Source organism: Mobula birostris, chromosome 12 (genome assembly GCF_030028105.1).
Source record: "Mobula birostris isolate sMobBir1 chromosome 12, sMobBir1.hap1, whole genome shotgun sequence".
Classification (NCBI taxonomy): domain Eukaryota; kingdom Metazoa; phylum Chordata; class Chondrichthyes; order Myliobatiformes; family Myliobatidae; genus Mobula; species Mobula birostris.
The window spans coordinates 46,319,323-46,335,213 of record NC_092381.1 but is presented as its reverse complement, the minus strand read 5'-3'; the positions used below and the strand labels follow the sequence as shown (position 1 = coordinate 46,335,213).

Genomic DNA, 15,891 nt, shown 5'->3' with positions numbered 1-15,891 from the left:
GAAGAGCAGGAGCTGGCAACGTGGCCCCTCAGATCTGCTCCGAAATTGAATGACGGGTTCAAAGACTGACCTTCAGAGAAAATAAAATACAAATAATCTGTTTCAGATGGGTGACACCTCCCCATCTCCCCAGGTCAAGCTTCTTCCACAAGAGGAAAACAAATTCAACCTGCTTTAACCCCTCAGCCGGATTCTTCTATACATCAGCTAAATGGCCCCTTTTTGTCTAATCTGCGGATATGCGCCTACATTTTTTCATTGAAGACTGCACCTACAGCTCTGTGCAGATTTGTTCTCCATATTCAAAAAGAGAATACAATCCAGAGAAGGTGCACTACATTGAGTCCTCAGACGAAAGTACAGGAAAATAAAGAACAAGTGAGCAGGTTGGGCCTGTAACTCAATGGTGATGATAAGAATACAAGGTGAGGTGACCTTATTGTAATATGATTATGAGGAAAAATTGACAGGCTGCACACAGAGAGGATGATGCCCTATTGGGTGGCACTTAGAACTAGGCAGCAAGGTTTTAGAATAAAGGATTGCTTGTCAAAAATGGAAATGAGAAAGAATTTCTTCTCTCAGAGGATTGTGAATTTCTGGATTTCTGTACCCAGAGAGCTGGGGAGGTGCACTCACTGAAATTATTCAAGGCAGACTGACAGATATTTAAACTCTGAGGGATATGGAATCAGCAGGAACGTGGTGCTGAGACCAAAACTGGATTGGTCAGGGTCTTGGTGAAAGGTGGGGTAAATCTAATGGGCTAACTGGCTTGTTCCACCTTTTTATATTCAAATCTAAACTATTCTCCATACATTAACGTTTCCTTAAATAAGGAAACCAATATTGTGCAGACATGCCCTCACTAAAGTCCCATAAAGAGAAAGCATAACCTCTCTACCTTTGTGTTCAATTCTCCTAGGAATAAACAGTAATATTGTTAGCTTTCCTAATTTCTTACTGTACCCGTTTACCAGGCATTTGCAAATCAAGCACTAGGATACCCAGAATCCTCTGCACTTCAGAATTCTTCAATCTCTCGGCACTTAAGAGTATACACTTCTTTATTTTTATCAACAACAATTAATAAAAAAAAATCTTTTCACTAAGTTAGAAAGTAGTTGAACCAGCTGGACACTTTGCATTAAAAAAAAAATCACAGTCTATTCCTTTGGCCCTTAATGATCTTTCCAGGTTTCTTAGATTTTAAAAGATTCCTTTGTATTTCTGATCAGAGAACTATTTTGAAGCAATTTCTTTAATTCTTCATCTATACATTCCCACCATATATTCTATTTGTTAGACCTTTGCCTACTGACTTAACCTAGTTAATTTCCTTTGTAATCTCCTTCTGTCCTCTAGCTTTATATCACTGGCAAATTTAGTACTCATACATTTGCTCCATTCACCCAGATCATTCATAAAAATTTTAAAAAGGTTGAGGCACCAGCACTAATCTCTGTGGCACTGGAATCATGAGGACTAAAGACACACATATGCTAACTCAGCTACCTGTTAGCAAGCCAGTACCTTATCCATGTCAATGTAACTTCTGGGCCATAAACTTCTATCTTCCACCATAAATGTTCATACACACCTCATCAACTACCTTCTGAAAATTTAAGTACAGGAGCAGAGTTGATGCTTCACTGGATGGGGCATTTTAAGTCAGGAGTCACAATCAAAACAATGCATTCGTCACTGAGGCAAGGAGATTTCTTCACCGCGAGTGTAAGAATCATTGGAATTCGATACAATTCAAAACGGCTGTAAGTTCAGTTGTCTTCATGACACAGTTCGATTGTTAAGTGTAGATGCAGTAATGTATCTTGGTAGATAATGAGGCAACACACACAAAAATGCTGGAGGAACTCAGCAGGCCCGGTAGCATCTATGGAAAAAAGTACAGTTGACGTTTCAGCCCTTCGGCGTTCCCAGCATTTTGTGTGTGTTGCTCTGATTTCCAGCACTTCAGATTTTCTCTTGCTTGTGATTGGTAGATATTGATGGAGTTTAGAGTATTAAGGCGATTAAGGGAAGGGGGGCTAGAACAGGAAGATAACATAGAAATAAAGAATTCACAATAGTCATTCCGAATGACAGGAAAGGAATAAAGGAAAATTCGATCTACCCCAACGTATTAAAAATTGCCTGCAAAATAATGGAACATTCAAAGAATAAGGAACACTATACATAATAACTAATAGTTCTCTCTTCAGGCCTAGTATTTAGATCTGAGAGTAGGTTAAAAGTAGGTCCTTGTGGGCCAAAGGACCTGTATGATTCTCTGTTCTAATACATTTGCTTTTAAATTTAACAATATGATTATAAATTGGCACAAAAATTATGTCTTACCTTCAATATCTGAACGTAGCATTGGTGAGGATCTGTAAGCTTCATTCCATTGATTTCTATAAACTGGAAGGATGGGAGGTTTTCCTGCTTCACTGCCTGCTGTAGGCACCTTATCACTTCATGTATTGTTGCGGTTTTTCCTGTGCCTGGCACTCCTGATATATACATACATCTGTGAAAGTTCAAACGTCAATTGACTAACAGAAGCTTAAAATTCATTATTCTTATTTCCTGATCCATAAACAGAATGACTACACTGAATAAAATTAAGCATGAATTGAAAATCTCAGTTCCTAATCTAGATCTGTGGTTAATGCACATTTCTTGTCTTTTATTTTGCATTTTCCACAGGATTCCTTACTGAAGTTTTATAAATTAGATTCTCTTCCTTTCCCGACATAGGGAATAGTAGAGCAGTTTATTGCCACCAACTAATAACGGATACCCTGACCTTCAACAGCAATATGGATTTTACTTCGACTTGCCTTCACAGGAATAATAAACGCAAGAGATTCTGCAGATGCTGGAAATCTTGAGCAACACACATAAAATGCCAGAGGAACTCAGCAAGTCAGACAACATCAACGGACAGGAAGAAACATGTCAGCATTTCACTGAAATGTTTAACTGAAAAAGTCAACACTTCAGGCTGAGATTGTTCATCAGGACTGGAAAGAAGGGGGAAGAAACCAGACTAAGAAGGGTGGCGGGGGGGAGGGAAAGGAGTACAAGCTGGCAGGTGATGGGTGAAACCAGGTGAGGAGGAAGATGGATGGTTGGGTGATGGAGGGAATGAAGAAAGAAGCTGGGAGGTGATAGGTTAAAGAGGTGAAGAGCAGGAGAAGGAGGAACTGGATAGGACAGGACAGTGGACTATGGAAGAAATGGAAGGAGGAGGGGCACCAGAGGAAAGTGTGGAGCAGGTGAGGAAAAGGAATTGGGGGGGGGGGGAACCAGAATTGGGAATGACAGAAGGGAGAGGGCGAGAGGGGCATTGCCCCATATACTGCCTGAGGCGCAGCAATGCCTCATGTTCCAGTTGCGTAGCCCCCAACCTGATGGTATGATCATCGATTTATCTAACTTCCAATAATTTCTCCTCTCCCTTCTCCATTCCCCATTCCCCATTCAGCAGTATGCCATTTATAACAGACTTTCAATCCAAAAAAAACACACATCCACTACTCTCCCTGTTTCCAATCACCCAAATGATTTTGAACACGGTTCATCAAAATGCCATGGTTCCACTCATTGTACATTAACCTTCCGGACAGCCTATGTGAAAAACTTGCTCAAAAAGTTTACACAGTCCAAGACAGTGTCTACTGCCCCAGCTTCAGTCTCCCTGAACCAACCATGCTTGGTCCCCCTAATCAGCCCCTGGCTTTCTGAGTGAACACAAATCTTGTCCTTCAGAAACTTCTCCAACATCTCCCTACCATTGATGTAAGGCTCACCAGCCTATAATTTCCAGGCTTCTCCCTCCTGGCACTTTTCAACAAGGGCATTGCATTAGCTATCCTCCATTCTTCTGGTATCTCAACCATTGCTAATGAAGATACAAATACAAAACCCCAGCAATTTCCTCCCTTACTTCCCTTAGCATCCTGAGATAAATCCCTTCCAGCCCCAAGCTCTGATTTTTCTATCACTTCCGCCTTCCTGGTACAAATATTCTCCATAAATAACACCATATCCACCCCTTGACTTTCCAACCTCATTCTTCTCCAGTTTCAGGTAATCTGCTCCCCCCCTCCACCACTGCTCATCTCTCACCTCCTGATCTACCTAGTTCCTCATGCACACATTCAACCACCAACTCCCACAGCCCCCAATCATCCTGTTTCCTTGTCTTCCTCGTCTATTCCATCTTCCATTCACTCCTCCTGTTGAGTCCTCCTTCCCCCACTGTTCCTATCTCCTCACCTGGAAACAGCTGTCACTTGCCAGCTCTTGCTCCATCCTTTCCCTTCACCTCTTTGTAATGGCCATCTCCCCTCCACTCCTAGTCCAGATGAACAGTTTTGACCTGAAATGTTGTTTGTCCATTTCCCTCTACAGATGCTGCCTGACCCACTGAGCTCCTCCTGAAATGTGGTTTTAGCAATAACCTAACGCAATGGCTCAAATTCATCCACGTCTCCGTCATCACCATGCCTGATTACATGTTGTTTCATCAGTGCACCAGAGATGACAGTGAAGCTGTGTACATTCAGGAGGGCATGGACTCAATGTCAGCTAGAGTCTCACAGTAGAAAGCTGAATGTGGTAAACAAACCTCCTGCCATTTACCATTCAGCACCCACACTCAATTGATGAGTTTGTCCACAATGAGACAGGAGCACAGATTAGATGCTAAATCTGGGTTTAAATTGTCCGTCACCAAATGAGCCAAAGAACCAAAAGTCATTACTGCTAGGTTGATAGAGTGGTAGGTAATCAGAGAACCAAAATAAGGAAAACAAGCATCCAATAAGAGTAAGCGTCTCATACCCTCCAGTACCATCAATGACTTTGCTCTCCACAAAGTTGTAAATATCTTGAAACTCTTGTTCTCTACAGGGTAGGGACTCCGGAACTGCAGACACGTGCAATCTTAAAATAAGACAAGAAACGAAGTTTTTAAAAAGTGGAAGTGTAGCAAACTGTCTTCATCTACATAAGGAACAGATCCAAGGACTGGAAATTACTCAACTTTCTCCTAATGACACCCACAGCTTGGAATATTTTATCACGCCTACTTATCAAAAAACCTTGGCCCAGTATTTTAAAAGTTCCTTAATTTTTGCTTTTTGGATGAGCTAATTGAAGACTCTAAAGGTGACCAAAATATAGAAAATAAATTTAAATTCTGCCTTATATCACAAATATTTTGAAAGTGTTATGTAAGCCATGTTGTAGAAAATATAAAAAACTTAGACTAGCAATTTAAATATTGTTCTAACAGCACATTTTAATTCCTATTTACAAAAATAATTGCAATACAAGATTCTGTAACTCACAAGAACCATCAGTTATCTTAAAACATTAAACAATACAATACATTGCTCTGACCACGTCATTCTTAGGTTAAACAACACTTTGAAACGTATTTGTTCTGTAACCTTATCCAATTGTCATAATAAGACTGTACATTTGTCCGAATGAGATTAACTGCAATTAGAAGCCTATGTGGTAATTTTAAGAAATTCTACCCTTCAGCAACAGAGAAGCCTGTGTTTTTATAAGGCCTTATTTCCCTGTGAAAATGAACAAAAATGAACATATTCACTACCTCGCCCTGGCTTCTTCTAATACACTGACAGGCTCCTTAGCCAGCTGGGTTCTCCGAGGAATATGGGGAGTAGGCTGCCTAGGTGTCCTTGGGGTTCTCGGTGTTCTTGATCCAGGCTTGCAATTGTTTTAGAAAGGAAACACACAGAAAACATTCTGGAATGAAACCATCGGCAGATACAATTCTGGATAACTTTAATACACAGCCACTCTCTTGAATATCTGCCCATTCTTCCATTTATAATGGCTAGAGTATGTTAATTCCTAATAACTTGCTACACAGGGGAGAGTAGCTAGTCATCTTAAGTAATGTTTGTTTAAAAACAATCTAGATTTAGTTGGATTTCAGTGAAGCTTTCCAAAACATGCCAAAAGCAGATAATAAATAATGAATATATTATATTTGGATAATACATCTCTCGGAACAGTTATCCAAAATTAAGTCATATTAATAGCCATTTAGATTAAAAATGAATTAAATTACGCGAGGTGACCCTGTTGGAAAATTCATTCCCTGAGAATCCAGTTGAGATTAATCTGTTTGGACACTTAATTGATTACAATTAACTGCAATGCACATTATAAAGGTGCCAGCATATTCACTTACCTTTATTTACAAATAATGTAACACAAAATAAATATGAAGTCAACATAGATTTTATTTATTTAGAGATATAGTATGGTCATAGACTCTTTTAGCCCAACGAGCCATTCCTGCCAAATTACATCCATATAACCAATCATTCTACTAAGTCAAACATCTTTGGAATATGGGAGGAAGCTCATACGGTCATAGGGAAAACTTACAAACTCCTTACAGATCGCGGAGGAACTGAACCAACATCACTAGCGCTGTAATAGTGTTATGCTAGCATGCACCACCAACGCCCCCCCCCCCCCCGCACCCCCGGTCTGATAACAGCTTGTGTTGTTAACATACCATTTTTGTTCTCCACTTTGGTGTTCTCCTTACAGACTTCCTAATGGACACAGAATCGTCATCATCTTGCTGCTCATTCTCACTGCTACTTCCACTGCCTTTCTCATTGTCTGGAATAAATTCATCTTCAGAAGACTCTTCACCATCCTTATCAATCCTGTACCCAAACGTAGAGATATGATTAAAATAAATTTACTACATCAAAACTGAACGTTATTATAACTGAAACTTATTTTGCAATATTATTAGTGTTCAGTGGTTAAAGGTATAAAAATTAACTCCTAAAGGAAGATAAAAGAAAGATGCACAGACTTTAAATTAAATCAAGGATTACAGAATGGGCAGAGAACTTGAGTAACACAAAACTATATACCAGCTTTTGTTATTATCTTCAGAAGAGCTAAATAAAAAAAGGATATACTCCTTATCATCAAGTCACAGATATAATAAATTGGCATCCAAGGAAATTGATCCAAAAACATAATGAAAATGAATAAATACATGGAAACAGGTAAAAAAAAATACAGTAAGTTTAAAGCCACTGAAATTCCTCTTTTACCATTACCTTCCTCTTCTCCATGTATTTTTGCTTTCCACATTATAAACATCTAATGCTTTTAATAGATCACATTTAGCAATATTTTCAATTTATGATGGGAGCTTATCACAACATTTAAATATCAGATATTTTACAACAATTGATAGGAGGTTTTAAAATTATCAACAGGCAAAGACAATGCACTAGATTAATTGATCAAGTGTTTTGGTTTTGATAATGATCTTCTCTTTACCAAGAGATCAAGATTACTATCAGTGCTATAAAGCACACACAACAATCCTTTTTGATGGAGAAAGGGAATCTCAAACAAAATCACGAACTAAAACTTACTCAAAGTTATCCGCATGAAAAACTGTACGCTGGCTTACAGACTTTCTACGAAGCCTTGGAGTCTCTCCAATATTTTCCATCTGGCTTTTCATTCTCTTTGACCTGTAGTAATGAAGTAAAACAATATAATTAAACTGTTGGTGGGACTTCAATAACATTTCATGGCACTCTCTACAGAAGGTAACAGTACAGTTTTGTGAGGAAAAAGGAGCTTTTTACTCAGTGATAATTCGATAAAAATTATCCGAGGGTATATTTCCATCTGTATTTTAATGAGACTGATCATAATAGAATTGCCTAGAAAGAATAATTGGGGCAAATAGTATCGCTGCACAAAGGAAAAACGAATGTGTATCTGAAGAAAACAATAGGTTACACATACATGGAAGGAGGCTCCATTGAAGTGCACACACTAGAATAGACCAGTTTGCCTTGTTTCTGTGTTTTACATTCTCTGTTGGTTAATTAAATCATATACACACTTTGATTCCCCATGCATGTAGGATAATTCCTAATTTTTCGAGCGTTGGATGGCACAGAAGCACTGCTGGTAGGGCAGCAATCTCACAACCACCACATCACAGGTTCAATTCTGCTCACCAGTTTTTACCCAAATGGAGTTTGTTTCTTCCCCCTCTAACTCCACGAATTTCTCTGCATGCTCTAGTTTCCTTCTATAATCCAAACCTTAATTGGCTACTGGTGTAATTGGGTGACAGACGGAGAGAGAAAAAAAAGAAACAAGAGACAACAGATTGCAGGATATTCTCCCAGCTTACTTCCCCAAGAGCCGACATATCACTCTCTGACTCGATGGGTCAAATGTCCTCGTTGTATGTTTATGGGAATATGAAGGTTGTTACAGCTGTATGAAACACTAGCTGGGCTGCACTTTGAGGATTATCTTCATTTCTGGTCGCTACACGACGATTGGGCTAGACAGGGTGCAGAAAAGACTGGAGGGTTTGGGTTTTCAGGAGAGATTGGAGATACTACCTCTGTTTTCCCTGGAGCGAAGGAGGCCGAGAGGTGACATGATAGAGGTTTATAAGAGGGTAGACAATAAGAGCCTGTTTCATATGCTAGGGGTGTCTTAACACCAGAAGACATGGATTTAGGGTGAGAAGACGAGTTAGAATGGATCTGAGGGGTATTTTTCCCCACAGAGTATCTGCTTCCACACAGCTCATCTGGAATAAGCTGCCAGAGGTAGTGGAGGCAGGGACAGTAAAAATATTTAAGCAGCACCTGGCCAGTTTCCTGAATGAACAAGATAAAGGGGAATATGGAATCATTATAAATAGAAGCTATGGCTGGATGTGGTGTGGTGAAGGACCTGTAAGAATTATACTTGTATTTGGCAGAATGGCCATTTGTTTTCTCAGTTCATGGGAGTTAAGCTTAGGGGTAGATAAGCATCCTGCCAACCACAGAAGGTACAGGGCACCTTCTGTACACCTGGTCCATCGTCCCTTCACATTCTCATGATCCTAATCCCCAACCCTGGATCCGTACTTGGCCACGCTCTCCAACCCTGGCTCATTTAACTAGATATGGTCTACCAAGGGTGATCTCTACCACCACAATCAATGGCCAATTTGAAAAGGGTATTTGAGGAACAAGACTTCAAACACGGGACAAAACTCATGAGTAGCAGTAATCCCAGCTGTCTATATCGTTTGGAGACCTGGAGTAACTACAGAAAGCACAACAACCAGTGCTTGCTGTAGCTATTGCTGTGCTGTAACCAGTACTTGCAGTGACTAACCAGTCAAGAGAACCGTCATCGTGTGGACTAATGAGGTAATCCCTATGTCTCAGGACTGCTTTGAACTAACCACTGGATGATGGAGAAGGCCACCACAAACAGAGAAGACCTAGATCAAGAAACATGCTTTGTCTGTCACCAGCTACGTGAGTCAGTGTGTAGATAACGTTGGTACCTCAGGAATGGTCACCTCACATCAAAACAAAAGCCCTGGCTGAATTCTGAGGTGTGCTCCCTACTGAAAGCCTGGGATGCTGCCTTCAAATCTGTTAACAGAACAGCTCTCAGAGCAGTCAGGAGAAATCTCAACTTGGGCATCAAGAGGGCTAAGACAAAAAATTCATGATCACCTGTATGATAATGATCTCCAGCTTATGTGGCTGGGCATCAAGGACATTACGGACTACACAAGGAAGAACACCAGCGACTGTACCAGTGAAGCCTCCTTCCCTGACGCTCTGAATATCTTTTATGCACACTTCAAGGCTTTCAAAGCAATGCCGGCCATGAAAGCTATCCCTCTCCCAGGTGAGTAGCCACGGTCTGTAATAGCAGCATACATGGGGAGGATTCCGCATACAGTCGACCCCCATAACACGGCTGGGCCTGACAACATCCCAGACCAACAACTCAAGGGGTGTGCACACCAACTCACTGACATCTTCAACATATCACTCATCCAGGCTGCTGTCCCCACATCCTTCAAATCAGTCACCGTCATCCCCATACCAAAAAACTCCACATTTTCAGAACTATACGACTACCGCCCAAAGTCACCGACAAGCTCTGAATGCATCGTGAAGTGCTTTGAATAGCTGGTAACGAAACACATCAAAAACTCCATTCCTGCCACACTGGGCACACACTGAGATGCTTACCGACAGAACCGGTCTACGACAGATGTCATTGTATCTGTCATGCAGCTGGCCCTGACACACCAAGAAAACACTAACTTTAAGTCAGAATGCTGCTTATGGATTCAGTTCAGCATTCAACACTATTGTCCACGGACTTTGGTGAACGAACTCCTACTCCTTGGTCTAATGTGCTTCTAGATATGGAACGTCCTCACCAACGGACTTCAGATAGTCAGGGTGCACAACCGTTCCTCCCTCCCCATCATCCTCACACAGGTGCCCCCCAGGGCTGTGCTGAGCCTATTGCTGCACACTCTGCTCATACTCGGCTGCACAACCAAACACCCCAGCAATCACATTGTCAAGTTCACCGAGAACACGATGATGAGGCTCATCACCAACAACGATGAGACGGCCTAAGGGGACGAGATGGAAGAGCTCGAGGCCTGGTGCCAGGCAGATCACCTCTTCCTCAATGTTAATAAAACAAGGGAGATAGCTATCGACTTCAGGAGAACTCGCAGTACTCACACCCCTCTTGTCATCAGCCGCACATACAGTGAGGGAAAACTGCCAGCAATTTCCAATTCCTGGGAGCGCACATCTCACACAACGTCTCACGACCCCAGAACACCATCAGGAAAGCTCACCAAAGCCTTTACTTTCTGAGAAGGCTGAAAGAGAACTGAACTACTCACACCCGTACTCACGTCATTCTACAGATGCCCAGTACACAACATCCTAACAAGCTGCACCACTGCATGACACTGAAACTGCACTGCAGCGGACTATAGAGCTCTACAATGGGTGGTCAAAACAGCCAACGCATCACTGGCACCTGCTATCAAAGACAGAAGGGTGTCGGAAAAGGGCCAGTACCATCTTGAACGGGTCCACCCTGCTCATGGACTGTTTGTCCCACTCCCTACAGGGAAGAGGCTACATAGCATCCATTAATCAGTTACTTCCCCAAGCAGTAAGGCTGATCAACACCTCTACTCACTAACCCACCCCTCCACACTCCCAACCACCACTAATTTTATCATTTCCTGTCAGTCGCCTTATGAATGGACACGCCTGTACCTAGCGCCACCTGGTGGACAATCAATGTAAACAAGCTATATTACATAATATTTATTTTTTTTTTAATTATTGTGTTCCTTATCTTACTGAGTTTCTTTTATGTGCTGCATTAGATTTGGAGTTACAATTATTTCATTCTACTTTACACTCGTTCATTTGGATATGAGACGAAACAATCTTGAATTGCAGCACTAAATCAACATCATGAATGAGGTCTGCAAATCCATCAAAATCTACTGGAAAGATAAGTAAAACAACTTCTGCATCTTCCCTCAGACCAACATCCCCTTCACTGCAGCCCACATCACACATAATCAGCTCCACTGGGTCGGCCACGTCTGTACCACACCTTATATTCCGTTTGGGTAGCCTCCAACCTGATGGCATGAACATCGATCTCTCAGACTTCCGGTAATGCCTCCAACCCACCCCCCTCACCATTTCCCATCCTCTTCTCTCTCTCTCAACTTATCTCCTTGCTCGTCCATCACCTCCCTCTGGTGCTCCTCCCCCCTTTTCTTTCTTCCATGGCCTTCTGTCTCTTTCACCAATCAACTTCCCAGCTCTTTATTTCATCCCTCTAAGCTTCACCCATTACCTGGTGCTTTTCTCTCTCCCCTCCCTCACCTTTAAAGTCTAAACCTCAGCATTTTTCTGCAGTCCTGCTGAGGGGTTTTGGCCTGAAACATCGACTGTACTCTTTTCCATAGAGGCTGCCTGGCCTGTTGAGTTCCTCTAGCATTTTGTTTGTGTGTGCTGCTTGGATTTCTAGCATCTGCAGATTTTCTCTTGTTTGTGATAGGAGGCCACATCTGTTGCAGGCTTGACGTCAGATTCCTAACACAGGTATGCTTATTCTAAGCTCCACCACAGGAAGCCATCGCCAAGTGTCGGAGGAAAGACTGATTTTTCTTGGGGGGAAAAAAGTAACCCTCCCCCGCCCCCCCCGAACTCAGAATCTTGTCGATGACTGCAGAGATGAAAAGGAGAATCGGGAACCTCAAATCCATGCTGGGAAAACATGGAGACTCTACATTAGGGGCAGAGAGGGCAGACTCCTTCACCAGCGACCTACTTAGCCCCGCCATCTACCCAATCCGTGGAAGAGCCTACACCTCCTTTCGCGGTCTCTTCAGAAATGCCAAATGGAGTGGAAGCAAGTCATCCTAAATGTCGAGGTAAGGCTAGGTGGGGATAGGGCAGCACGGCAAAACTGCTGCCTCACAAACGTCTCTGAGCTGGGTTCCTGTGCTGTTATGGAGTCCCTGTATTCTGCCTGTGACCACACAAGCTTTGTCCATACATTCCCGTTTCCTTCCACACCCCACAGATATGAGGATCTGGCCACTTCAAATGTCTCTAATGTGCAGTAGGTCAGTGGAAAATTAATAAGGGGCACCCGGAGAATAAAATGGGATTAGTGGAGGATATGTGAAAATTTTTGCTTGATGGTCACTGTGGATTCTGTGCAGCAAAAGGGCTTAGTTCCAAGTTGTACTAGACTTTGACTCTGCCATTAAATGCACTGTAACTCCCAGACTCTAAAAACAGCTATCACTTGCTCTTGTGTTCCTAAAGCGGGAGCACAGTAATGCCGCAGTTAGTGTCACACTATTACAGGGCCAACAACCTGCACTCAATTCTGCCGCCGTCTATAAGAAATCTGTACATTCTCCTCATGACCGTGTCAGTTTCTTCCCAATTCCAAAGACTTACAGGTTAGGTTAGTAACTTGTGGGTGCCAGAAACATGGCAACACTGGCAGGCTGCTTCCAGCACATTTCGGACTATGTTGGTCGCTGGTGCGGTTTATTTCATTGTATGTTTTGATGTACATGTGACAAATAAAGCTAATCTTATAACCCAAATTAACAACCTATGTGTTGGTACAGTCGCACCACGGTGCTGCTGTTGTTGAAAATTCTTCAGGCCTGCTTGTGTCAGAAGGACTGCCTTCTCTCATAGATGGGCCACGCTATTAATACCGGGCACAACTGGCATCTCAGAAGGTAATTCAGGATCAGACACAACATGATCAGTAGATGGTGTGCGCATTATTCAAGCATAACAGAGGATTTGGACACTACAAACTTCTGGTGGTGCTGTCACTGCTGATATTATCAATAAACCTTCAGCTGAAATCCTAAGCAACTTAGTTGCTGGTACACTCTTGCAGCTACTCAAAGACTCGGAAATTTCACACAGCAACTTTCAGAGAAAACAAACAAGGCAAATTTAATAGGCTTATTAATTATAACAGAAGCTTAATAAATTGAGAAGTTATCAACTGATCATGCACCATGCATTCCATAAACAAACATGAATATATATCAATATGTGTCCAAAATTTCAGAGATGAAATGGTGAGTGTAATTTAGCCAATTCCTTCTCTGCCAAGATTGCTATCATGGAAATGGGAAAATCAACTTGAAGGAGCAGGAGAATCTTCAGGTAAACAGTTTAAAGATCAAAGGGGACTAATTTTTAATGGCAGCAGTATGTTGTAAATACTCTGCAGGTCAGGCAGCATTAGTGAAAAGAAAAATGTTTCAGGTTGAATATGTTTTGTTATGGATCAATAACGTTTAGGATATGAACGATTAGAGGGATCTGAAACAACTTCAGGCAAGTTGTCCTACCTCAGGTAGGTAGCTGGATCAGAATAGACAAGTTGGGCTGAAAGGCCTGTATCCACGCAGTATTACCCTACAACCCTGAAACCAAAACATTAACTTTATTGTTCTCGCCACAGCTTATGCCTGACCTGAATACTTCCAGTATTTTTTTAAATTTAATGAAAAAAAATTTCATCAAAAATTTCACTTCGCCATTTCTAGGGAAGATGGCAGCGCGACACAGCTCGCAGCGGCCACTCGGTGGTGATGTCTGTTATTTGTCAAGTAGGGTGCCGTGCACAATCCTGACTTGATGGAGACAAGTGCAAGAGCACGGAGAAACATCTGGTGAAACTTCTGAAATGCCTGCTTCGCTGCTGCTGCTACTGTGTGGTCCAGAATCTCCAGAGGGGAAGGCCCTGAGTCCTCAGCTTTGCTTGTTGCTCGGTGGCTGGGGCGGGCTCAAAGCACTCAGCAGAGGATGGTGCTCGGAGAGGCTGTGTCGGAGGCTCGAAGTTTTTGGACGGACTCAGAGTCCGCTGCGGTCGGGTGCTTCCAATGGTGCTGCATCGGCAAGTTTGCGGCGCTTGGAGGTTCATGGCAGGGAGAGTTTCTCCCTTCTGCCATCTGTGTGAGAGGCTATCAGGACTTTGAGACTTTTTTTTACCGTCCCCATGGTCTGCTCTTTATCAAATTATGGTATTGCTTTGCACTGTTGTAACTATATGTTATAATTATGTGGTTTCGTCAGTTTTAGTCTTGGTTTGTCCTGTGTTTTCTTGTGATATCATTCTGGAGGAACGTTGTATCATTTTTTTAATGCATGCATTTCTAAATGACAATAAACGAGGACTCAGTGTCCTCGTAATCTAAATGAAATAATTGCATGATGTACATCAATGCATATTTTCCAATCTGCTCAAGAAATAATTAGGTGCTATAAATATTGATCGACTTTGTAACTTACCTGCAACTATCAATGATTTCTCCACTAATTCTGGGAGGACTTGAATGCTGCTGTTTCGTTTTTGAAGTTTGAAGAGGAGACAATTGATTATCCATTACCTTTTCAACCATTACAAAAGGCGAAAGGACAATATTTTTCGACTGACTCTGTAACCTTTTAGAAGGCGATTGAGGATTATCTGAAATGCAACTGAAATCTACTCTGTGCTTTGCAACTCGAGGCTTCATTTCCGCCCGATGACATTTCCTCGGACAATCATCTTCATCGTTGTCATCGTCATCATCAAGGAGTTCAGACAAAATATCTCTCTCTGTTCTTTTTGAAAAATTTTTAAGACCTACAATTGAAAATAAATATTGTTAATCAATTTCATGTTAAAAAAGATATGGCTGAATTAAGAAAAAAATTAATTTGGATTCTTCATTACTAGAATCAGAGGAACCCAATTCCTCAAATAAATTCATAAGAGGAGAAGATGGTGGCGCGACAGCAGTGCGCACGGCCTTTCCGGTGATGAATATTTGTTATTTGTCAAGTAGGGGACCGTGCACAATCCTGATTTGATGGAGACGGATGTGAGAGTATGGAGGAGCATCTGGAAAACTTCCGAAATGCCCGCTTCGCTGCCGCTGCTACTGTGTGGTAACCGGAATCTCCGGAGCAGAAGGCCCCAAAATCCTTGGCTTTGCTTGTTTCAGCGGCCGGGACAGGGTGGAAGGCACTCGGCAGAGGATGGCGCTCAGGAGGCTGCATCGGAAGGGCTGATCGGAGGCTCGAAGTTTTCGGACGGATGGACTCAGTGTCAGCTGCTTCCAAGGTATCGGCAAGTTGACGGTGCCTGGAGGTTTATGGCAGGGAGTTTCTCCCTTTTGCCGCCTGCTATCGGGTACTCGGGAGTCGATCGACTCGGGGACTTTTGAGACTTTTGTTTTAAGCATGCCCATGGTTTGTCTTCATTAAATTATGGTATTGTTTTGCACTGCTGGAACTATATGTTATAATTATGTGGTCCTGTCAGTGTTAGTCTTTGGTTTGTCCTGTTTTCTGTGATATCACTCTGGAAAAACATTGTATCATTTCTTAATGCATGTATGAATTTCTAAATGACAATAAAAGAGGACTGAATGTTCTCATAATCTAA

The 15,891-nt window shown here is 42.1% G+C and overlaps 1 protein-coding gene across 1 annotated transcript in view; it reads right to left on the bottom strand.

Moving 5' to 3' along the window:
• The window catches only part of orc1 (origin recognition complex, subunit 1), a 36,653-nt gene that overhangs the window by 9,953 nt on the left and 10,809 nt on the right, over nucleotides 1-15,891 (bottom strand). Inside the window, exons 5-10 of the mRNA XM_072274656.1 lie at nucleotides 14,751-15,087; nucleotides 7,461-7,562; nucleotides 6,572-6,728; nucleotides 5,633-5,748; nucleotides 4,852-4,953; nucleotides 2,359-2,530 (exon numbers count right to left, since the gene is read on the bottom strand). Of these exons, the coding sequence (XP_072130757.1) occupies nucleotides 2,359-2,530; nucleotides 4,852-4,953; nucleotides 5,633-5,748; nucleotides 6,572-6,728; nucleotides 7,461-7,562; nucleotides 14,751-15,087 (986 nt within the window). The remainder of the gene's footprint in view (nucleotides 1-2,358; nucleotides 2,531-4,851; nucleotides 4,954-5,632; nucleotides 5,749-6,571; nucleotides 6,729-7,460; nucleotides 7,563-14,750; nucleotides 15,088-15,891) is intronic.